General features: G+C 38.1%; 1 protein-coding gene across 2 annotated transcripts in view; it reads right to left on the reverse strand.

Moving 5' to 3' along the window:
- LOC124788057 (translation initiation factor IF-2, mitochondrial) overlaps positions 1–24,804 on the reverse strand; it is an 84,117-nt gene extending 59,313 nt beyond the window's left edge. Inside the window, exons 1-8 of one of the 2 annotated variants that reach the window (XM_047255139.1) lie at positions 24,700–24,804; positions 23,721–23,886; positions 23,533–23,641; positions 20,559–20,742; positions 14,879–15,039; positions 13,128–13,304; positions 12,982–13,031; positions 12,164–12,378 (exon numbers count right to left, since the gene is read on the reverse strand). In XM_047255139.1, coding sequence (XP_047111095.1) covers positions 12,164–12,378; positions 12,982–13,031; positions 13,128–13,304; positions 14,879–15,039; positions 20,559–20,742; positions 23,533–23,641; positions 23,721–23,886; positions 24,700–24,737 — 1,100 coding nt within the window. In that variant the 5' untranslated portion in view covers positions 24,738–24,804. Of the gene's footprint in view, positions 1–12,163; positions 12,379–12,981; positions 13,032–13,127; positions 13,305–14,878; positions 15,040–20,558; positions 20,743–23,532; positions 23,642–23,716; positions 23,887–24,699 lie in introns of those variants that run through there. The other variant, XM_047255150.1, reaches the window with a different exon arrangement.
- Positions 24,805–26,008: the final 1,204 nt, after the last annotated feature.

Here is a 26,008-nt window from a genome sequence, read left to right on the forward strand (position 1 = left end):
GGATTCACCAATGATTTCATGTGTCTGTCACCCTTACTCGCATCTCTAGCACAGCTCAGAGCAAGAATCTATGATGCAACTGAATAAGTCACATCTGACATGCAACATCAAATTTGGCAAGAAATCAACTTCGGATGGGATTTGTGCCACATATCCAAGCGAAATCACTTTCAATGTGTTTAACTACAAAGCGAACACTTTATACAGTTTATTAAAAAATGACACCAAAACTAGTTTTCAAGTAGTATGAATATGTTTACATGAATTTCCAAAGTTGTAAAGCCCTCCTACAACCACCCAGTATTTGACAGTACACTGTTGTGGTTTAGTGAGAGGCAAACATTTTGTGTCTGCTGTTTACATGTTTGCAAACCACGGTCTGTATCCCTCCTTACTTATTTTTCCATAACAATAACGAAAACATTTCCAAGATACCTTGTCACACATTAAAGGCCGAGCTTAGCCGCCACAGTACTGACTTTCAGCAGAGTTTATTTCATTAGGAAATTATGAGGGTTACAATTCACATACAAACGATCAAAAATGACACCTGCTCCATGACCGTGACTCAATGTTAGGGAGTTTTTTAGGAAAATAAAGTGGGAATTGTATTCACAGTGTAATGAATGCTAAATAGTCAGGGATGGGATGGTAGTAGAACTTAGTGTGTTTGTTAACTGTACATTTTTAAAATGGGAGGGGGGTTCCAGTTTGTTGCATCCCAACCATACTGAGATGAAGAACAAAGTAATTATGATTGTTCTCACGTACAGGCATGTAGATCAACTAGGAGGATGGGGCTGAGGAGGATGATAATGATTAGTTTTTTATATATGAATACAATCTTAATTTCTAGTCACAGCTGCCTACATTTTCTCTGTTAAGACTCCAGATGATACTGCTATTTCCTGCACCATATTTCTGTTCGAATGTATTGTGTAAGTGCATGCAGAAAAACAGATAAACTTGACTTCATTGCTTTCCATAATAATTCAGCTAAGTAGTGCTGTTATAGTACCCTTAAAGGAAAGTTCAGAAGACACTATTCACAAAGACAACATGAGAGGTATTTCAGCTATTCAATTTGCACAGGTTTCCTTACTTCATATACAGTGGTACCCTTTGAACAAAATATGAGCATGAGTCTAACATGTAATTGGATTGTTCAGTTGTCTATGATATCTATTTGTCAATTGTACAACTTTCTAAATTATGGAGGTTGGAGAGGGAACAGAATGCCAGCACAAAGAACCTAATATCTTGAATAGCTACAAGGATCCTACCAAATGTAACAATCCCATCCAATGGACAGATTACTCTTGTTTCATAGGGCATCACAAAAAGGTTTGCTATTTAGTCCATGCCTGGCAGTTCCCCCCTGTCATCAAAACTCTGGGAGTAAAAACTCCCTTTATCATATACTAGTACCAGCTACACACTGGTTCCATCTCATTGTGTTTCCATGTGTTAACAAACTGTGACTTGAGAGACGGGAAAATAATGAAAACAGATGCACACAGCGGGTATCATAAAAGGAAATGTTAAGATGAAAGAAATATTTATTTGAAGCAAAGGATTTCATAGGTGTGTGCTACATTATGTGTTGTGTTCAAGATAAAAATATTTCATCCATTGTTTATTGCAATTGTATGATCTCGAGATACTGTGACATTATCACGTAACATTTCCATAGTACAAGGGGTCTTGCAACACGTCATGTTTACAGTAAACTGAATATTGCTAATCAGCCTGGTACCCGTGTCAGATTGGATTGATAGAGGAAATATGGAAAATCCAAAGAAGAGTAGGACATTTCTACATGTTCATTTACTAAGCATCGCAGAGATGCTCAGCAAACTTTAGTGATAGACACTACAAGAGACGTATCCTGCAGCACAGTGTGGTTAACCAAAGTCCCTAGAGCATATGTTTCTAGAAGCATCCACCAATATATTGCTCCCTCCTTTGTATATAGGGTGTATCAAAAAGAATCATCCGATTTTAAAAAGTCATAACTATTATGTTATTTGAGATATATGTGTGAACAACACACTGTTGGAAAGAGCAAACCCTCAAACTTTACATGGTTCCCTCTCAGTAGTAGCAGTGCACACCCATTTCAGTTCTAGTAAAAATGGCGTCATGGAGGACAACAGGAAGCAGTCTGTGTTCTACATTTTGTGTAGTGCAGGTCAGCAATAATTGTTCATCATGACTTTTGTACTAGGTATGGTGTGGATCCTGCTACTGCACAGAGCATTAGACAATGGCATAAACAATTCCAAGAAACCGGTTGTTTGTGTACAGGCAAATCGCCAGGCCGTCTCTGAGTGTCTCACACAGATGTTGAACGCATCCACCACAGTTTCCCAAGGAGTCCCCAGAAAACCATTCACCGTGCCCCAGAAAACCATTCACCGTGCAGCTCAACAGCTCAACATGCCCCTGATGTCCGTCTGGCATGTGTTGTGTCAAAGTTAACACATACCGTACAAAATTCAGCTACTGCAAGCTCCTCGTGAAGATGACTAACGACAACGTGTGGAGTTTTGTAATTTTGTTCTTCACAAGATGGAGAAAGACACTTTTCTTCCACGCTTAAGTGTTTAGTGATGAGGCAACATTCCATTTAAATGAAAAGATGAACGGTCATAATGTGAGAACATGGGGTACGGAACAACCACATGAAGTTGTACAACATGAGAGGGACTCTCCAAAATTTAATGTGTTTAGTGCAGTTTCACATGAAAAGGTGTATGCCAAGAACACTATTACAGGAAGCACATATTTCAGTATGCTTGAGAACTTTCCTTTCCCACAGTTGGAAACTGATTTGAATAATTTCATCAACCAACAGGATGGGGCGTCGCCACACTGGCATCTGGAACTGCAGGAATTTTTAAATCAAAGGATCGGTCACATTGGACCAAATGATTCAGCCTTACATTACTGGCCTCCAAGGTCACCGGACCTGGCTATCTGATTATCTCTTGTGGGGATTTATTAGAGACTCTGTTTATGTGTCTCCATTAGCAACAACAATGAATGAACTGTGATATCGCATAACAGCACCTGTGGAAGCTGTAACTCAAGACATGCTCACTGCAGTATGAGAACAATTTGAATATCGCATTGACATACGATGCGCCTCTGAAGGGGGCATATTGAACGCCTATGAAGATGTATGGGGGGGGGGGGGGGGGGGGGGAAAAAAAAAAAAAAAAAAAAAAAATTGAGTTTCTCATTCATCAAAACACAAAACTCACTGCGTATGTTTATTAGTTTCAGAAATACAGATAAGCCAAATCAGATGATTCTTTTTGATACACCCTGTACATCGCAAAAGGACAATGAAGATAAAATTACAGAGATTCGGGCCACATGGGGGGGTTACCAGCAATCATTCTTCCTGCGAACCATTTGCAACTCGAACAGAGAAGGGGGAAGCGACAGTGGTACACAAAGCAGCCCCCGTCACATACTGCAAGGTGGCTTGTGGAGTGCTGATGTAAATGTAGACACGATGAATATTTATAGACTGTGTAATGGTATTGCTCCTGCTGCCACTGAAGAATACCATCAGCACTTTGTAAAACATTAAATTGTTGGTTATTATTTGTTTTTTTTCCCCCTTTAATATGCATTTTAACACAATGGATGAAAAAAAAAGGAAAATGAAAAAAAAATGAAAAAAACCAGCAAGAAGCGAACTACACGCTTCTTATGAGAAAATTCCAACAAAATGAACAGGAACAGCAACACACTGCCACATGGCCAACCATTAGCACATGACTGCTTTTGTACATCCTGATGTTCGATGAAAGGAAAGGCAAACCTACAATTCTAGCATTTGTAGACTTAGAGAAAGCTTTTGACAATGTTGACTCGAATACTCTCTTTCAAATTCTGAAGGTGGCAGGGGTAAAATACAGGGAGCGAAAGGCTATTTACAATTTGTACAGAAACCAGATGGCAGTTATAAGAGTCGAGGGACATGAAAGGGAAGCAGTGGTTGGGAAGGGAGTGAGACAGGGTTGTAGCCTCTCCCCGAAGCTATTCAATCTGTATATTGAGCAAGCAGTAAAGGAAACAAAAGAAAAGTTCGGAGTAGGTATTAAAATCCATGGAGAAGAAATAAAAACTTTGAGGTTTGCCGATGACATTATAATTCTGTCAGAGACAGCAAAGGACTTGGAAAAGCAGTTGAACGGAATGGACAGTGTCTTGAAAAGAGGGTATAAGATGAACATCAACAAAAGCAAAACGAGGATAATGGAATGTAGTCGAATTAAATCTAGTGATGCTGAGGGAATTAGATTAGGACATGAGACACTTAAAGTAGTAAAGGAGTTTTGCTATTTGGGGAGCAAAATAAGTGATGATGGTCAAAATAGAGAGGATATAAAATGTAGACTGGCAATGGCAAGGAAAACGTTCCTGAAGAAGAGAAATTTGTTAACATCGAGTATCGATTTAAGTGTCAGGAAGTCGTTTCTGAAAGTATTTGTATGGAGTGTAGCCATGTATGGAAGTGAAACATGGACGATAAATAGTTTAGACAGGAAGAGAATAGAAGCTTTCAAAATGTGGTGCTACAGAAGAATGCTGAAGATTAGATGGGTAGATCACATAACTCATGAGGAGGTATTGAATAGAATTGGGGAGAAGAGGAGTTTGTGGCACAACTTGACTAGAAGAAGGGATCGGTTGGTAGGACGTGTTCTGAGACATTGAGGGATCACCAATTTAGTATTGGAGGGCAGCGTGGAGGGTAAAAATCGTAGAGGGAGACCAAGGGATGAATACACTAAGCAGATTCAGAAGGATGTAGGCTGCAGTAGGTACTGGGAGATGAAGAAACTTGCACAGGATAGAGTAGCATGGAGAGCTGCATCAAACCAGTCTCAGGACTGAAGACCACAACAACAACAACAACAACAACAGTGTTCGATGAATGGGTCTATAGCGGACATTATTAACAGAAATCTTGTAATGATTTCAGTACAGTGTGTGCAACATCTGTAAAATGGAATGAGTATTGTGGGACTTGAATTTGCCACTGTCCAAAGACTGACCACAGTGTGCTTCCCTTTACTGATGAAACCACATTTATATGGCGTACAATAAAAATAATACACGTAAGATACATCATATAACAACCTAAATGGTACAATTGAAGCATTTTAACCGACTACACTTTTCTATCAATAACATGTCCATAACTCCTCTTATCTCGAATATTTAATAACAGCTCTCCCCCAGTCATTGTTATGTGTAGAAAATATATTGAAACAGAGAATAATCTTTTGCAACAATACCAGAGAAGGAAAGTTGCTACTCACCATATAGCGGAAATGCTGAGTCGCGATAGGCACAATAAAAAGATTCACACAATCATAGCTTTCGGCCATTTTAATGCCTTTGTCAGCAGTAGACACACACACACACACACACACACACACACACACACACACACACACACACACGCGCGCGCGCGCGCGTGTGTGTACAAATGTAACTTGCACACACATCTGCAGTCTCAGAGAGCTGAAACTACACTGCGAGCAGCAGCACCAGTGCATGATGGGAGTAGCGGCTGGGTGGGGGTAAGGAGGAGGTTGGGGCGGGGAGGGGGAGGGATAGTATGGTGGGAGTGGCGGACAGTGAAGTGTTTCAGTTTGGACAGAGGGCAGGAGAGAAGGTGCGGAGGGGGGAAGGGGTAAGTAGCGGAAAGGAGAGAAATAACAAGAATGATGAGTAGCAACTTTCCTTCTCTGGTATGGTTACATTCCATCGTGGATTTTCCATAGAATAATTTTTTGGCCATACAAAACGCAATGTATTTACACAATGATGGGAACCCCTTCACAGTTTACCACATGTGTCATGCAACATCTCAAACCACTTAACAGGGAGTATTATTTAGACAATAAGATATTCAGACCTAAGACCAGTAAGATTATTGTTTATGAGATTCATGGATTTAGATAAAGATGGAAGAATACAGAAAAAGGTGAAATATGGACATCAATGAGGATGCAGTAGAAGCAATGGATACACGAGGTACGCAGCTCATGGTTGGGCAATATTGCAGTACATTAGCAGAACTAACTGCGTGGCCAGGGATATAACATGATTCACACTCATCATTCATCTCTTGTGTTTCTATCTGAACTGCACATTCATCACTTACTGGACTGAGCAATATTACTTTTGTTGCTGTTGTTGTTATTGCTATCTGTTGTCATAGTCTTCTGTCAAAGGACTATCCCTTCTTTTAGCCAAACTGTGCCATAAATTTCTTTTGCCGATACTCAATTCAATACTTTTTCCCATTAGGTATCCGATTTATCTACCTACTCTTCAGCATTTTTCTGTAGCACAACATAACATATTGCTGTTTTTTAAAAGAGCTTTTCATGCCACTGCCTATCTGAATTTTATAGTTCATCTGTTGTGATGAAAATCAGTTACTTTTCGAAATGTTCTTGTGTATTCAGCCGGGCAGCCTCGTCCAAATGGTACAGTATTTTGGGAAGTTTGCTTATTCCATCTTCAGGTGATCCTGATGACTGACCACCTTGCACTGGGTGTCATCTTCTGTACCTTCTCTCTCCTGCCCCAAGACTGCAGTACTTGTGTGTGGCTCTCCTCATGAAATGGAGAACAAAGTGCATCGTCATAAGATGAGTCGCTGTTCTTAGTTTCTATACTGCCACAGCAAGGTTGTCTGTAATGCAAAGGAGACGTGTCTACATCATCTCAGCTCTTTAGATGAAACTGTGTAAGTGTACACAGCATATACTGTAAGCCAGCTCATTATAGATACTGTACCATGAGGTGACAGAAGTCAGGTTATACCTCCTAATATCTTGTCAAATCTCCTTTCACTGACTTAGTGCAGCAACTTGATGCTACATGGAGTCAACAAATTGTTGGAAGTCCCCAGTAGAAATATTGAGCCATCTTGCCTGTAAACCCGCTCATAATTGTGAAAGTGTTGCCAGGGCAGGATTTTATGCAAGAACTGACCTCTTCATTATGTCCCATAAATGTTCGATGGGATTCATGTCAGGTGATAGTAGTGGCCAAATCATTTGCTTGAATTGTCCAGAATGTTCTCCAAAGCAACTAAGAATAATTATGGCCTGCTATTCATTCTATGTGGTTGCTTGTAAGGGTTGGGTTGTTTGGGAGAAGAGACCAAACAGCGAGGTCATTGGTCTCATTGGATTAGGGAAGGACGGGGAGGGAAGTCGGCCGTGCCCTTTCAAAGGAACCATCCCGGCATTTGCGTGGAGCGATTTAGGGAAATCACGGAAAACTTAAATCAGGATGGCCGGATGCGGGATTGAACTGTCATCCTCCCGAATGCAAGTCATGTGTGCTTATGGCCTGCTGACATGGCACAATGTCAACCATAAAAAGTCTATCACTGTTTGGGAACATGATGTCCATGAATGGCTGCAAATGGTCTCCATGTAGCCAACCATGCAGATAACCCAGTCCATTCCATATAAACACAGCCCACACCATTATGGAGCCACCACCAGCTTTCACAGTTCCTTGCTGACAACATGGGCTTCATGGGGTCTGCACCACATTCGAACCCCGCCATCAGCTCTTATCAATTGAAATTGGGGCTCATCTGACCAGCCCACAATTATACAGTCATCTAAATGCCAAATTCTGCGGCACTATCCCAGTGGAAATGTTCGCTGTACATTTCACATTGATTTCTGCAGTTGTTTCTCACAGTGTTGCTTGCCTGTTAGCACTGACAACTCTACGTAATTGTTACTGCTCTCAGTCCTTAAGAGAAGGCCATAGGCCATAGGCCACTGCGTTGTCCTTAGTGAGAAATAATGTCTGAAATTTGGTATTCTTGGCACACTCTTGACATTTTGGATCACAGAATACTGAATTCCCTACTGATTTCTGAAATGGAATGTCCCATGCATCTAGCTCCAACTACCATTCCACATTCAAGAGTCTGTTAACTCCCATCATGAGGCCATAATTATGTCAGAAACCTTTTCACATAAATCACCTGAATACAAATGACAGCTCTGCCAATGCAGTGGCCTTTTATACCATGTTTACACATTACTACCACTATCTGTGTGTGCATATCGCTGTCCCATGACTTTTGTCACCTCAGTGTATACACAAGGGTAATTCAATAAGGAATGCAACACATTTTTTTTTCACAAAGCAGGAAGCTTTGATTCACAATTTAAATTCATCATACAGTTCACTAAATCTTTGGCTATAAAACATAATCTTTCACCTTAATGTCCTTTTAACTCTTAATGTGACCCTCTTGAGTGCAGACATGATGCCACTCTTCTGATCTGCATCTCACCCACATTCCTGCTGCCTAAAGACGTATCCACAATCGCTGTAGTGCTTCCCACGCTGTAGTGCTTCCCATGTTATCATGGAGAGGATGTGCCTTAGCATTTTGGTGGCCACAAAAACAGTGAACCCCTTTCTTCAATTTTCTGAGGGTCTCACAACAGACTTTGGAGTTGGTTGTTTGAGGATAAGGGATAACATCAAACTTAAAATCCCCTTCAGAATCCCACAAGACTGTAGCCATGGCTTTATCAGGTGAGGGTAGAGCTTTGAACTACTTCTTTAAAGGAGACACTGTGTCCTAACACTATATGGATTGTTGCTGTTTTGTTTCAGGCTCCAAGTAATTAATCCTGTTTCATTGCCTGTGACAATTTTTAACAAAAAATTGTCACCATCAGTCTGATAATCAGCAAGCAATTTGGCATAAATTGTCCTTTTTCCCATTAATGCTCTTCAGTTAGGTGTTTCCAAACGCAGTGGGTGCAACCCTTTGAATATACTAACAGTGTGAGCACTACCAAGAAAGATGTCCCACTGAGCACTAAGTTATTTGATTTTTATTTGTTGATCACCTTGAATAAGTGTGTCTGCATGTTTCAATGCAGACGTCACACCTGCGTGCAGCTAGCCTGTCTGTGGAAGACCACGCAGATTTCCATCTCATTAATCTGCTGATTAGAGACGTTTTGCCAGAGCCTTACTAAGTTTTTATCTACTGCCCAATGCCCATAGACATTCCTTAAATGCTTGTGAATATTTGTGATGGTCACAGTGTTGTCATCTACTGGGAGTTGCTGAAAATATAAGACATGATACAGGAATGACTAAGGATGTTGCAAACAAAATACAACTTTTTTTTAACTACAACTGGCTGAGACAAAAATGTGTTACATTTATTGAACACCTCTTGTACTTGCATGCTTTCAGCTGCCACACTCCTTCACAATGAGAAGACACCCTAAGCATCCTCACATCAATAATAAATCTGAGAAAACTGGAAAAATTCTCCAAACCCATAACCCCTGCATCCCAAGAAAAAAGCCTTATTGAAGTCTATTAAGGATGACCTAAGACTCCGGAAACCAGGAGTCTACCGCATCCCATGCCACCGTGGGGAAAATGTACGTAGGTCTGACCATCCGGATGGGACATGAAACATACATGAAGCACAAGCATCCAACACATACAGAACAACCAACAAAGGCAGCTGTCACAGAGCACTGAAACTTCACATGATATCACATGAATTATAATGGCACCAAGTTGTTAAAACAGCCAAACACATTCTGAGATTGCATTTTTTTAAAAAATATGTAGAGATCTGGCCACATGATTAGTTGATAAATAAAGACAGCAGTTTCCAAACTAAATAATGCTTGGGGCAGAGTCTTGAGCATACTCAAAGCACTAGGACAGTCTGTGGGGATGGCCACTTATGCCAAACTAACTGAGATCTGAGATCACACCATGTAGACGTGCCACATAGACAGACCTCTCAACCAAATCAGCAGCAAACATCATTGCTCAATATAGCAGAGCTGCATGTCCTAAGGAAACACAAAGGCTGTAGTTTCCCCTTGCTTTCAGCTGTTCACAGTAGCAATTGATATTCCTGAGATCTGAGATCACACCATGTAGATGTGCCACATAGACAGACCTCTCAACCAAATCAGCAGCAAACGTCATTGCTCAATATAGCAGAGCTGCATGTCCTAAGGAAACACAAAGACTGTAGTTTCCCCTTGCTTTCAGCTGTTCACAGTAGCAATTGATATTCCTGTAATGCAGTTGCACACATGGTAAATTCATCTGTATCACTGAGGCACATATGTATCCCATCATGACAAGATTCTTGGTTCATGAGGGGAGGGGGGGAGATGATGATGATGATGATTATTATTATTATTATTATTAATATAGAGGGAGATTATTATTATCATTTATTACAAATTAGAAAGGAATTGGACAATTTGTTTTAACAGAATGGTAGCATTACATAATTGAATCAGTATTCGGGCCCAACACTATTTTCTTGACATTAACTGTGGAGCTTATGTAGTGGTGTAATCTATGGGATTCTAATATCTGAAAATTACTTGAGGACATTCAGATTTGGGTAAATCAAACATTGTGTGTGTTCTAATATGAACTGACAGACACTGGAAGGACATTTGGTATGGAAAGGCATTTGGCATATGTAGGCTGCCTTGTGACCACTCTTTTATGTTTTGTGGAGATTATTCTTTGAGAATTAGAACTGAGTGCTGCTGTTGTAGCAGTTAATGATACCGTATTTGCTCGAATCTAAGCCGCACCTGAAATCTGAGACTCGAAATTCAAGGGGAGAAAAAAGTTTTAGGCCGCACCTCCAAATTGAAACAAAGTTGGTCCATTGTAATATGAGACACAATTTAGGTCGAATGAATGACGATGCAGCTACAGTAGTTTGGTTCGAGTCGTAAGCTTAGCAGTTAAGCTTTACCAGGCAGCCATTGCTATGCGTCAGGCGCTCCATCCGTATTTATACGGGTACCCTTCCTTTTTCACGCGCTTCGTCTGGTTTGAATCGATTGCTTATTTTGCTTTGATCTGATAAGTGCCGTTTTCTTTGTTATAGGTGTTTACGTCACTCTAAGCTGAAAATGCATTACTGTACTGCGTCATGCATTGTTTGTCGCATTCTGATAGTTCATGTTTACGGCCTGTCGCCGCTCGCGGCATGGCTTGCTTTTGTGCGCGCTACCGCCGCTTACAATAATAAAAAAGAGAGGAATTGTCTCATAACCGAAACAACGGCAAGAGACTGCTATTTGTTGTTACTTACACTGCTGCTTTCTTTGATAATGATCAACAAGAACCAAATAATAGACTGCGTATGATAGAACATAGTTCTGAACGAGAGTTAGTCGAAAATTTTTCTCCGTTTGAAAATCTTTGCGGCCGCTTCTTTAATACATCAAATTCTGCCTGTGTCACTATTAGGCATAAGAATAATACGAATATAATCATGAAACGATACGTATATTCTTCCGCGTTTGCTGTTGTCTCACTCTAGTTTCGTAGTTTATTAGGCAGACAGGATTTAAATGAGATAGCAGCAAACACGAAAGAATACATGGCAAAATGTTTATATTCGTATTATTCTTATAGTGAAGAGAATACCGCATGTGATTCACATTTCATCAGGTTCCTATTAGCAACCATCTCTTCTCACAGGTAGGAAAAAATTCAGAACGGAGAGTTGGCCATATTGACAAACATCCCAAACAGTCTTGCCAGTCGGATTTTCGTATTACATTGAAATTCTGCTACATTCGAAGATGAACAATACGGAATTTGTATTTACTTCGTTGAATAATGTATGAAAATGCAGTGGTCGAAACTCGGGGCGGAGAAAAAAAGCTCGTCTTCCACCTTTCTTTTTTGAAAAAAAAATTTATTTACTGATGCAGAGGTTTTGGCGCCAGTATTTATCTTTGTGCCTACAAAGCATGCCTGTGTAGCGCTACATATATTCGACGGCAGAAGTTAGCTGTGGCGGCACCTACCAACATTTTTCAGAACTTCCGCTTGCTTTGCACTCGATTCTAAGCTGCAGGCGGTTTTTTGGATTACAAAAACCGGAAAAAAAGTGCGGCTTAGATTCAAGTAAATACGGTAGGTCTACATAAATGTTTACAATAATACTAAAGCAGTTTTATAGCAGATCAGCATTTAAGCTCAGTTAATTCTCCTCGTGAACTAAAAATGGAACACAGAAAGTTTAAAACAACTTGTAATAAGAACTTAGAAATATACAAACCCTCTCAGCATATCAGTTTTAGACTCAATAACAACACCCTCTATCATCCCTTTAGGATCTCCTTTTAAATCCATCAACTCAGCCTGTAGAACTATTGCTTCTGCTAGGACATCCAAGTTTGTTCCATGGAGGGCTGATATTGGAACCACTTGTACATCTCCACCTTCATCTTCTACTTGTATTCCGTGTTGCAGCAACATTCTTTTTGAGCGTTCCTAAATCGAATAAATCACTTTCACACTCCTGAAGGCCAATAATGCACAAAATAAATGATTCATTATTTTCTGTTTCTCCAGATTCAAGTTTCAGACTACATTTTTACAATAGGACAGTAGAAACAAACTTTTGTACAGTATGAGCAAATAGAAAGGAAGTTCAAATACTGCTTTTAGACTACAAATATCAATAAAACAGCAGTTTATGAGTAGACTCTCTGAATAACTGTCCACAAAGCAAACTTCATAACACATTTTTTTCTATAAACCATTAAAAATTAGAGTACTACAAACTTGCATGCTATATAATATAAGCTTATGTGCTGGTCACAGGATAAACAAATTCTGTAATAATAAATCATGGTAAAATCCTTATTTCAGTGTTAATGCTGCACAATTAGAGCTGCTACTTTGTGTTCACCCATGTAGGTAAGAATGACAAATCACATCTGCCATGAACAATGTCATGTGAATGCTTGTGACAGCACTGCAAAGTATCAAGAGTAACTGCTACTGACATAAGTCAATTGAATGTTTCAAATTACTATAGTAAGAATAGCCTTTACCACTCAAATAAACCAGAGAAAGTTAATGTTTACCTACTATGTCAGCTTCAGGTTTGTCAATCTTGTTAATGGCAACAATTATGGGTACTGTGAGAAAGAAAAACAAAATGATAAGTTATGAGACACAGACATTTATCCACCATCATTATAATAATCTTTTAAATTTTCTACCAAGACATTTACCGTTAGCCTCCTTTGCCATACGAATTGATTCAACAGTCTGCTCCATCACACCATCGTCGGCTGCCACAACCAGTACCACTATATCAGTAACTTCCGCTCCTCTTGCCCGCATCGCAGAAAAAGCAGCATGTCCTGGTGTGTCAAGGAATGTAATGGTGTCTCCACTTGGCAGTGTCACTAAATTGGAAAAGTAAGGGTGCAAATTGAGCAACAACGCCATAACACCTGGGAAACAAATTTACTACTCATCTTAAGGAACTAATAATTCTGAAAGCTAGAATAGCTCCACGCTCTTTTAAAAGCATCTATTGGCAGCACTAAACATGTCACCTCCTGAAGGTAAGTACCGGCTAGAAATTTTGTCTCTGTTTTATAATGCAATCTAAATTCTGTCATGAGTCAACCCTCATGCAAAACATTAGATTTTGATATTTGGAAAGATATCCTAAACAGAGGCTGTAAGAAAGGAGAGATGGACTACCATAATCAGGGTAATGTCTACTAACACAGTGTGGTTTTGAAATTCCAAGTTGTGATCTGTTTCACCTCACTCATCATTAAAGAACATTTTATTTATGGCCCCCCACTCCCACCTGGTTTACTGTACTAATTATCAGTCTATAATTATAGCTATTAAGTAACATTTTACAGTATTTCACTGTAACAGACACCTAGACAAATTTAAGTCATATTAAGAATGTACTGGAATGATCACTTACTGATTCCAAATTGCTAGCAGTATTAATGAGGTATAAAAATTACCATACATTGTAAACAATAATGGTACTACAAATAATGTATTTGTTTAAAAACATATATAAAAGAAAATAATACAAAATGTTAACTAAAATGATATGTACTGCTGTTTAATCTTAGAATGTATCCAACCAACTTTTTCCATTTTATGCATGACAGCAGTGTCATATACAGCCCAATATTTGTAATATAGGCCCTCAGCTACATAATTTAATTTATCATCTTGTAAGTTGAAATCTGAAGATGCTAGTGCTGGTTGTATGGAACAAACAAAAATACAAAAAAGGTTATGTGCAACTTGCAGCTGCTCTACAACTTCACAATTTTAATTTCAACTAAATTCTTGATTTATTCTATGTTACTCTTCTAAACACTTTTTGAAGACAGATATGTATTTGCATATTCCTCAGTTTTTATTCTGTTTCATTCTTTTTAATTGCATGCCTCTCGATTCAAAGCTCTAGCAAAATTTTAAATTTTCTGTTAGTTGCCTGCATCCATACACACACTCCTAGCGCTCTCTCTCTCTCTCTCTCTCTCTCTCTCCCTCCTCCACACACACACACACACACACACACACACACACACACACACACACACACACACACACACACACACACACACACACACACACAAAGTGAGGATAGAGAAGAAAATTCCCAGCATTCATGTTATCAGTTTAGGGAAACACAAAATGCAAAATCTGGATGGGTGGGGGAGGATTTGAACCCCACTTCTTCTTTCAAACAGAAGTCCAGTGATATACAATGAATGATATGTTTTCAGAAAATAGCATTCAAGTAATAATGCTTGGTCTTCCGATCCCATGAAATTGCACCAAATTCATGTCAGAAAGGGTTACAATATTGCCAAATGTGCAATAATGAATGCAGATGCATCAAGCAGTTACAGAAATAATACAGATAATATAAAACAAAAATTAAAATAACAAAAAGCGGTTACAAATGTAAACAGCTATTAAGGATACAAAATACCTGAAAAGGCTCCAATATGTTGTGTGATGCCTCCGAATTCAGACTCAACTACTGACGTATGACGCAAGGCATCCAGCAATGTTGTTTTACCATGGTCAACATGACCCATTACAGTCACTACAGGTGGTCGTTTCACTAAAACTGATGGGTCTGGTGGAGGACTGTGAAATTAACACACACATCAGATTACAGAGTCTCCTGAAAGATAAATACATATTTACATACTTGTACTTTATCATTAAAGCAAAACACACACACACAAAACAAATATTAAACATACACCACAATACCAACAGACGATGAAGAATAAATGCATGCTAACAGTTGATAACACTACACACTGAAAACACACACATTCAATACATAGTGAAAATTGGAAGTGAAGTGCTCAAGTAAATGTGGTCAAAAAAACATCAAAAATCGCCTATTTTGGGCATGGGAACCGAGAAATACATCTCCATGACAACACACATGGATTAACAACTTTGGAAATGGCAAGTAACACCAAATAATAATTTAACCTCAAGAAACTTTCATTGCAGAAGTTGTTCCCAACCCGAAAAACAAGAGAATAAGAAAAGAAGATGTAGTAATAGTAACATACTTGTAACTAATATACAACACTTTTATATACATAAAACAAATATGAAACAGGTCGCTGAAGATGCTTCACAAATAAAAGAAGTGACATACACACAGCAAAAAAGAAATGCCTTTCATTTAGTTGTCAATACGGACTATAACATTATGAAAACAGATTAGTCAGACTCCTTTGTAAATATCTTCAATGAGATTCCTTATTACAGAAATAACGTCTAAAGTCAACAAACTCAGAAAGTGTGTGTGACATCTCTCCATCTACAGCAGTAATAAAAATGGAATTTTTTGTAGCTGCAAGGCGTTGATTACTTCTGTTACACAAGTTTTGAGACAGAATTTTTTGTATCACATTAATGAGAACAGTAAACACAAAAGAGGGAGTGTATACACTGGCAATGACTTTATGAGAATCCAATAACAGTACATGTAACAACTGCTTCCAGAATTTGCACATATTTACTTGCAGCCATAATGTCGTCAGGTATCTTCATCAATGAGGCTTATGAGGACATCAACTAATGTTTTTATAGTTTTTCCTGCCTCGCATCAGCATTATTTCAGATATTTACTTGTAAGTCCTGTCAGACGGGGTTAAGTAGAAAAAACATTTTCCACACAGGTGTCAAGTATCACCTTCTTCTCTGCCATCATTAACAGTATTATGTCGACAGAAGAGTCCCAGTATAGTGCTCTTTATTTGTGGACAAGTCCACAACATTTGGCTCATCCACCAACACAGCATTATTCACAACCTTTACTTAGTCCACCTTCTTTGAAAATGAGTGACAGTGTTCCAAATGCGGGAGAATGGGCGAGATATCTGATGGCTCTTATGCAGGATTGCCATATGTCCCAGAAAACTTTGATTGTCCAGATTTGAGTGGTGTAAATAATATCCCAACTGGCTGAGCAGAAGTCCCAGAGTTTTAAAAAATAATCCCTTTACATAGATGGCAAGGAAATACAGTTTAAACACCTCCCCAATCTCTTCAAACTACAATCAATTATAATTGTCGAGACTCATATATTATCAATTGCATTATCGATACTTTCTATATGCTTCTGGTGCTACCTCTTTCCATTCCATTGGAATATTGGAAAGAATCTTGTTCAATGTTCTATATTTTAAGAAGAGCCTGTGGGAATCCATCACATTCAGTCTGATATTCTGGTAAATGATCATTGTTATCAATATCTAACATTTTTAAGGCCATGTCAACAAAATGGGAAACAGCATTTAGAGATGAACACACCAGAGAATTTCCTTCAATGAAACAGATCAAAGTGAACACGACACAGAATTCCTTTTCTATACATCCATCCCCCACGACAAACTCTTGAAATACCTCGACCCTGTACATTCATCACAAAGGTACAATAGGTATAATAAAATCTAAATTGTAATTTATCACAAAGTATTTCACATTAAAACTACGTCAAATATATTTGTATCACTTATTTCATCAAAAGTGCATTATATTTAATTGCTAATATCCTTCTGTCCCAGTGGACAGTGGAAGAGAATTAGAGCAACCCTATTCTTATTTGATTTCAAGCTGACATGTTTAGCACACATAAGGGACAGACATTCTGCACTCAGTCACCACTGTAATGTTGTCTTTCCCGTGTGGTCTGTTTCCTGACAGACAAATTCTCATTAATGAAACCACTTTATAAAATGGGTGAAAGGGATAATGTAGACAATTACCAGAAAATTTCTTCCCTACCAGTGTTTTTGAATGTGTCAAGAAAATTGGCAAAAGCATTTGATTGTGTGGAATGCAATAGTTCTGCATACGTTGCAACATCATGGCATTAGGAAAATACTCAACAATGACTCACTTCTTAGCTGGAAAGTAGGAGGCAGAAGGCGGACAGCCAGTCAACAAATAGAGTAATGATTTGGAGCTGACTTGGACGATGTAAAGCGGGGGATGTTACAGAGTTCTGTTCTGAGTTTGTTATTTTTATATACCAGGTGTAGAAGTATCAAACCAGAATTTCCCTATAGATGGTGCAAGCCATCAGTGTACAGCTCGTGAGACCGCATCTGCAACGCCATCTGCTTCCTGTAACAGCTGATGACAAATGTCAACACACAGTAACCCAAGTTCCATATATCGGTCTGTTACAAACCCATAAACATGTCAAGTTTAGTGCCTACAGACTATGATTTGTGGGCAGCATAGGTTTTCTGTTATCATTTGACGAAAACTGCAACAGAATCATTTCGAATGCTTGTTGAAGTTTTTGGTGAACATTCTCTTGGGAAAACAGTGTTTTGAGTGGTTCAAAAAATTCAAAAGTGTTGATTTTGATGGGGAAAACAATGAGTTTGGGAAACCACCGAAAAAGTTTGAAGAGAAGAAATTGCAGGCTTTATTGAATGAAGATGATACTCAAACTCAACAGGAACTCATGGAACAATTGATTGTGATATAGAAAGCCCTTTCCCTTTTGTTTAAAGCTAAGGGAAAGCTGCAGAAAGTTGGAAAATGGGTTCTGTATGAACTGAATGAAAGATAGCCAGCAAATCAAAAGACCACTTGGGAAATGCTGCTCGCCAGATGCAAAAGAAAGTTGTTTCTCCATTGAATAGTGGCAGGTGCTGAAAAATGGATATATTTTGAGAATCCTAAGCACAGTAAATCATGGGCATCCACTGCAAGACCAAGCCACTTTGGAAGACAATGCTCTGTGTTTGGGGGCATCAGAAGAGTGTCATCTATTATGAGCTGCTAAAAACCGGTGAAGCCATTAACCATTAACATTGATCACTACCAACAGCAAATGATCGGTTTAAGTCAAGCATTATGTGAAAAATGACCAGAATATGGATAAAGGCAACACAAAGTCATATTGCTCCATGATAACGCCCCACCAAAAAATCAAAATGGGTCAGGGAAACGATCGAGGTGATCAATTAGGAAACACTAGGTCATGCGGCTTATTCTCCAGACTTGGCTCCATTCGATTATTATCTATTTGCATCACTGTGATACGCTCTCGCTGGACAATGCTTCTATTCATATGAAAATGTACAAAAATGGTTCACTGACTGGTTCACTTCAAAAGAAGAATTTTTTGATGTGGCGTTCATAGCCTGCTGCAGAGATGGAAGAAATGTATAAATATCAATGGAGTTATTTTGAATAAAATATTGTTTATCAGTTTCAAACAAAAGATGTCTAATTATTGTAACCAAATTCCAGTTTCATACTTCAACACCTGGTATTTTTCTCCTTGCAGCTGTCACTAGTGTTATTGTGAAAGATGTAGAACGTAATATAAATGATGCAACTAATGTGGTAGTCTGTAAAATCAGCACATTGCGTTCAGAGAACAGTTAACTGAAACAGAATGCAATTCATACTGTATCCAACATGGGACTCCTGTAAAAGCAGAATTTTAGTATCCCGAGGTAGTCTGCCAGTGAAGTTGAACATTTTAAATTCTCACAGTTGAGGATACACGAAAGACTTTCTTAGAAATGTGCAAATAATCTAGGACTAAAGGAGACCACTCACTGAATAGCGGAAGCAGTGAGAACTTAACAGGCACAAACAAAAGCGAATGAAAACTTGCCATCCTTTCAAATAAATCCTTTGTTGAGCTTGAGAACAAATATACACACCTGCAATTTGGCGAGTGGTCTCCTTTACTCCTAAATTATTTACATTCTGCCAGAACTTTTCTACTACATTTTTCATGGAAGTATCACGTTTACCGAAAGTGAATGCTGCCATCTTCACAACAATGCTCTCCACATTTCCATCACTGAAACGCGAAGGAATGTTTACTTCGCTTACGTTAACTCTTGTATGGTGCTGTATTTTGCACTAACTCTGGGCACTCACTAAGAACATTCTTAGCCCAGAAATGGGTGGTAAGACTCAACTGTGTTGTCAGTTTGCAAATTTTGTGTAGACTGTTGTTCAGGTGTCTCAGAATTCTGTCATGGTGTACACATATTCTATCATAAGATTTGATGTTAACAATGTTGATACATTTAAAAGAAACTGCAACACTGCTCAGTGAATACTATGAAGAAAAACAACCTCAACACTTTCTGAAACATAGTACAGAAACGTTTGCAGTGTGTAACAGGTTTCATTTTCAACAGGATTCCATCAGAACTGGAAATACAGGGTGATAAACCCCAAGTATTCACATCCAAGTTGAAACGTTCCCTTGTGGCACTAACTACATTGTACAGGAGTTCCTTCCAGTAAATGACAACTTTTCTGTGTAATATGTTATTTATTTGTATACTCTCACACAATTTTTTTGTTTTCTCTTAGTTCTTTTGTTTACAAACTTTCTAATCAGCTTTCTGTAAAGGGACTTTTTTAATGATTATAAAGTGGTGGATTGCATGGTCCCACATATCTGATAGATAGATAGATAGATACATAAATACACAAATAGGAGTAGCTTAGCTTCATGTACTTGCAAAGCACAATATTTCTCTTTCAGTTTTATAAGGCTGTTGTGTATTCTCTATTGGATTATGGGTGGCAAGGGCATGGATCAAAAAGACCAACATTTCTGATGAACATAACGTTATCCATAATCAGGAAATAAGGCTTGCCTCAGGTGCCTAACGGACCAGCCCCACGGCTAGTCTCTGTGCTGAGATCGTTGAGGTGCCACTATTCACCAGATGGTCCATTAGGCATATAGGCCTCGGTTGATCCATTTACCAGCACGTGCACACAGTTGCCACATGAAATCAATGTGTCTTAGCTAAATATTCACCACATCCTATCAACATCACAGAATTCATCTCTTAATTTTTTTCTGAAGACAAAAGATGTTTACAGTTCCAAGTACCATTGACAAGTTAATTACAGGTACAGAAAACTAGTATAAATAGCGAAGGTCAAAGGCCTGCAGAAGAAAATAATACCTGTAGTTAATTGCCTGTGTGCGTGTGTCATTACGTTCTCAACGTCACTTTCAATAGATCATAATCATGACAAACATAAATGTTTAGCAAGTTCCAATAAATAAAAAAAATAGTCTGACAAAGAAATGCTAAATGTTGATATCTATATTACACACAGAGAAACATTTGTACCTTTTCACTGCATCCTTATTTTTTTCGACAGTTTCCTTAACTTGGCCAGGTGGTGCTATGACTCTGTACTTCATACCACTTTTCCTGACAACTTCTTGAATGACTTGCCAGTTGTCAATAACAGAATGTGGATGCGTATAGTCAACCGAATTGTCCACAAACATCATCACCTCAAAAATGTGATCTTTCAGAACAGAACAACAATGAAAATTAAACCACCCATCAATACAAAAATTATAAACAATGGAAATTTCTACATTGTGGACATAGTATGTTGCTCCATTAAAGAGTACATACTCATCTCTAAGTAAATTTAGATTCTAAATGACATTTTAAGGTTATTATATCTTAAATGACCAGTAAGTAAAATCTTTTTTAAACTATTTATTTCATGTAAAGGAAGAAAACATATTCTTTCTGTTAACTATTATAAAATTGTTGTTTTTCTGCTGTATTGAGATATATGTAGCCCATAGTTTTCTGTAATTACCAAGTCTCAAATAAATTTACAAAATAAATTGTGACACATTTTCTTTTATATTTCAGAACAATAAATTTATACACATGTAAAGTAATTCAATACTATGTGGATGCACAACAGTGAAGAATAAAAAAAAAAAAGGTGAGTCCCCAACGAAGGTCTTATCACATACTGTGCTAGAATCTGACTTTGGACGACATCTTCAGATGAAAGACAACTTCCTTCCTAATATTAGTTGTTACCAGTGATGTAATGGTATTGTGGCCTTGTGATGTCCTAATTGGGCAGTGAATGTGAAAGTTGGTGTGTGGGAAGAGGACATTTTGGAGCAGTTGTGTTGCTTGAGATATTCTCTTCTGATAAATTTCAATACTACTGGTCAGTTGTTATTTTCAAAAGTTCATTATGTATGTTGGTTGTGTTTTGCTTGTGACGAATGTCGGTGGAGGCGTGTGACGTGCTGAGCACCATAACCTTCCTCCAGAAGTATGGTGTACTGGCAGAATACGTCAAAAGCATGAAATTCCTATGAAAATGATTGAAGAGGTCCATCTCATGACAGTGACAGTTTTCTGTGGACAATTTGTGACATTTGAGTTGGCGAAAAACCTGTCCAAAGTATCTTGACAGGTGACATTCTTTATTCGTGCAACTATTCATTCAGTTACTGATTTGCTGGAAATGGAGAGTGTGAGAAGTTTATTTTAAAGGTGTATTACTTTTACTCTTTTATAAAATCAATTTTAATTTGTCTAGTATCAGTTGTAGGAAAATGATTAAGGTTAATGGAAGGGGAGTTTGGTTTTTAGCAGGAGGGAGAGAGATAAGCTGGAGAGATTGTTTGAGTACAAGCAGAGAGGAACAGGTATTTTATTTATCTATAGCCTACTAATTTTTGCGTTCTTTGAATGGTGTTCAATGATATGTGTCTGATTTTCACTAATTACATTTTTTAGGAGAGTATGTTTTTAAGGTTCACTTATTGAATTTTTGGATTCTATTATGAACGTATGCAATGATTTCATTGCAGTGATTTCACTGCAGCTATACTGGTAAACTGAAGTTACTGATACCACATAAACATTCACACCAGAGCATTACTTGGTTTATTTGTAAACATGGTTTCTTTGCAGTTAATAGGTATTATGGAATTCACTTGAGCTACAAATGTAAAGTGTAGATGATGATATTGGTCTTGTCATAAACAGTTTGTTTTGTTTTAGATTTAATTTTTGTAGTTATTGTGGAGTTCATCTTAGCTATATGAATGAAATGAATTTATCAACACCAGTTCGTATTTTTCTTCTATGCAGATGTCAATGTTTTATCATTATAAGCTTTACAGGTTATGTGAACTTATCAGTACCTGCATCAGTTCTTTCTTGCGATTCAGTACAACTATATAGATGTGTTAATTAAAGAAAGTGATACCAATGTTGTTGTGTTTTCTGGAGTATTTATGTAATGTGATGGTCATATCTGGAGGGGGGCTTTTTTGTCTGGCTTGTCCCATACAAAGAAAATCCCAAATTTCAGTAGGTGTCCTACTAGTCTCCATTGTAGACTGATTGCACTTCCCCAGTATTCTATCAAAAAACTGTAGTCTACCACCTGCCTTACCCACAATTAACTCTATGTGATCATTCCATTTCCTATCCCTACAAAGTGTTACACCCAGGTACTTCTATGAGTTCGTCAATTCCAACAGTGACTCATTCATATTATAGTCATAGAACGCTACATTTCTTCATTCTGTGAAGTGCAAAATTTTACATTTCTGAACGCATAGAGCACATTGCTAATCTCTGGAGCATACTGAAATCTTATCAAGATCTGTCTGAATATTTATGCAGCTTCTTTCAGACAGTACTTCATTATAGATAGTTGCAGCATCTACAATAAGTCTGAGCTTCGATTAATATTGCCTGCAAGGTCATTAATGTACAACATAATCAACAAGGGTTCCAACACATTTCCCTGGGAGAGACACAAAGTTCACTTGATACCCCATATGACTGAACTTTTGACAATAAGTGAAGGTGTACTGAGTCAAACGCATTTTGGATGTCAAGAAAAACTGCATCTACATAGTTGCCTTGATCCAAAGCTTTCAGTAGGCCTATGTCATTTGAGAAAAGTGTGCGTTGGGTTTCACATTATTGATGTTTTCAAAATCCATGCTGGTTGTCACTGAGGAGGTCATTCTGTTCAAAATACCTCATTATGTTTGAGTTCTGAATATGTTCTACAGAGCTATGACAACACTGAGATGTTACTGTAGAGACGTTTACAAAACTGCAACATGTGACTGGGTGAGGTAAACAGGTGAAGCTGTCATACCCAGCTCACTGTAACTGTCAGAGATCTTATGCCAATTAAAATATACGTACATTGAACACTGGCGAATAATATTTTAATGCTTTACAAGATTTGTCATATATATAGCATCTTTCCCAATATCTCCTTTAACTTTAAAAGGAATATGAAGCTTACCAATGCCTTTTCCTATGGCATTGCCTAGTTCTTCAACTGTCATGTTTTTCCATATTTCTATAGTTGGAGCATTACTTTTTGGGGTGTATTGAATAATCCTTGGCGCTTTCTGTTAAAAATAAAAATATATATCAGACAACAAGTCTATTATATAAGGGAATTTTAATTTGTGTGACAGTAAAACTTACTTTCTCTTCCGCTGATCTTCTCTTTTTTCGAAGCCAGCTTGTAGCATATAATGATCTACACTGATGACACAAGTGAAGATCTGTCACTTTTGTTTGAAAACGGACAATTGTGGGCATACTACTTATATTTTTCCACATGGGCTTGTGAAGAAGTGATCCTCTTATGCTATAAAATAAGTACATAAAATTTTGAGTCCAACATTCTTGGAGATTTACCATTAATCTTTGTATTACATTCACAAATGTTGACAGTATATCATTCCACATACATAAGAAATTTAACCAATGTCAAGGAACGCTTTATCTTAACATGTCTCAAGTAAAGGCACTTTGCTACTATGGAAATCTACTGTGGGTAGGAATTAATTTCTTCATACTAAATAAAATTCTGTTTTTGCCTGTAATGTTATACTGTACTGAACATACAAGGGGGAATGAAAAATTTTATACAAAAACAAATGATAATCTAAATGCCACTTGATATCAGGGTGGACTATGGCCACAGTAGATAATTAACAATAAATAAATCAAAAACAAGATGTTCCCACAATGACATAACGGTGTTGGTTCTAGTCTCCTAATATGTCATTCCAAATTAAGTGACTGGAAAGAAAGAAACAAATCCAGTGTTTTGAATTACACGTGAAACAAAAAAAAAAAATCTCAGTAACTAGGTGGTTCATACAATGAAAACGAAAGTGGTTCTATGTATCTCAACTGCTACTTCGGAATATCCGAACACAAATATATAAAAGTTTGTTGACGATCCTTTCTAGTGACTCAAATAAGGAAATACAATAGAACCATACATATTACATGTTGAGGACGACTACTACAATAAGCTATACTACCAACGTATATCAACTATTATTTTCCACTATATATTTATATAGCTCTCAACATGAGCTTCGCAAACGATCTAAGAAGCCTTAAAATAAAAATTAAAAAGCCTATAACTTCAGTTTGCAAAATAATTCACCTGACTAAGAAAAATGATTTAACAAATACTGTAGCCATAGCGCGATTGTTGTATACACAAAACCGTAAACATGTCAAACATGTTATGAAAGACACTACAACCTTCCAAAGCTAGTCGCGCCTATAGAGATCACTAGTGATACAGCTTGCTGTAAATATCTTAGTACTACCTTGTAAATCGCTGATCTGTGTAATCGATACAACACAGGTACACTCTCTTACTTTAGGACAATTATAAATACATAGAATAGTACAAGGATAGTCTTGTCCATTTTGTTGGGCACAGAAAAGACTACATCTCCGCAGTATTCACCTTTTCTGAAACGTGTTCTCAATGTGTTCATACGATCAATGTACATGAAGTAGTGACAACGTGCTCCAGACCAAAGTTAGACTGTGGTCCAGACGCTCGCAAGATATCGGGAATGCGCAAATAGGGTATGGAAGCGGTCAGGTGGCGCTGTTATCGATTTGTGTTGTGCGTTTGAAGGGCATGCGGTTGGGAGTGTTGTCAGTGTGTGGCGCCGAAGAGAAGAGTGTCGATTTCACCACTCTAAAGCATATTTTCAAAAGATGATCAACGTTCGTGGATTAAAATCGAGGCTGCCCCTGAGAAAAATGCATCAGAATGTTATCGAGGATTACGTGGAGCCTGTTGCGAGAACGCATTACCATATAGGACGGTCATACGACGAGTCAGACTGCGACTGAGGATTTTTACTGCACAGATCGGCTTTACATTTCTCAAGACCAAATTGGTATCGCGAGTGGTCTCGTTTTCATCGATGGACTGTCCGTAATTATCTGTAAAGGTTGGTCTCAGTCATCAAGTGCTATGGCGCATGCTGAAGAAACGTCTTAACATGAGAAAAATACTGTCCTATTGGATTCCACATTGACTTACCAACGGACATGGCACCGGTATGTTTTGGCTGGCATCCTCCTGGACAGATACTGCAACGAAGGAGACATATTTCTGGAGCATATCTTCACCATCGGTGACATGTGGATATGAGCCTATGAGCCTGAATTAATGCATCAATAGAATGAATGGCGTCACCCAGGTTCGTCACATCCACAGAAATTTCGAGAGACACCCAGTCAGGTGAAGCTATAGTTGACTGTGGCATGTGGCTAAGAGGGTGTTATGCATACTATGCTTGAGAGAATAAATTGTCAACGCTGATTAGTATTCCCGATTTCTTAAGTACATCAGTTTCCATCTATGTGGTGCAAACTTCTACGTTTATTGTGAGACAAGTGCATGACAACAAACATTTTCATGTTGCAAGCCATGTGGTTTGAGGTGC

The sequence above is a fragment of the Schistocerca piceifrons genome, chromosome 1 (genome assembly GCF_021461385.2).
Source record: "Schistocerca piceifrons isolate TAMUIC-IGC-003096 chromosome 1, iqSchPice1.1, whole genome shotgun sequence".
Taxonomy (NCBI): Eukaryota; Metazoa; Arthropoda; class Insecta; order Orthoptera; family Acrididae; genus Schistocerca; species Schistocerca piceifrons.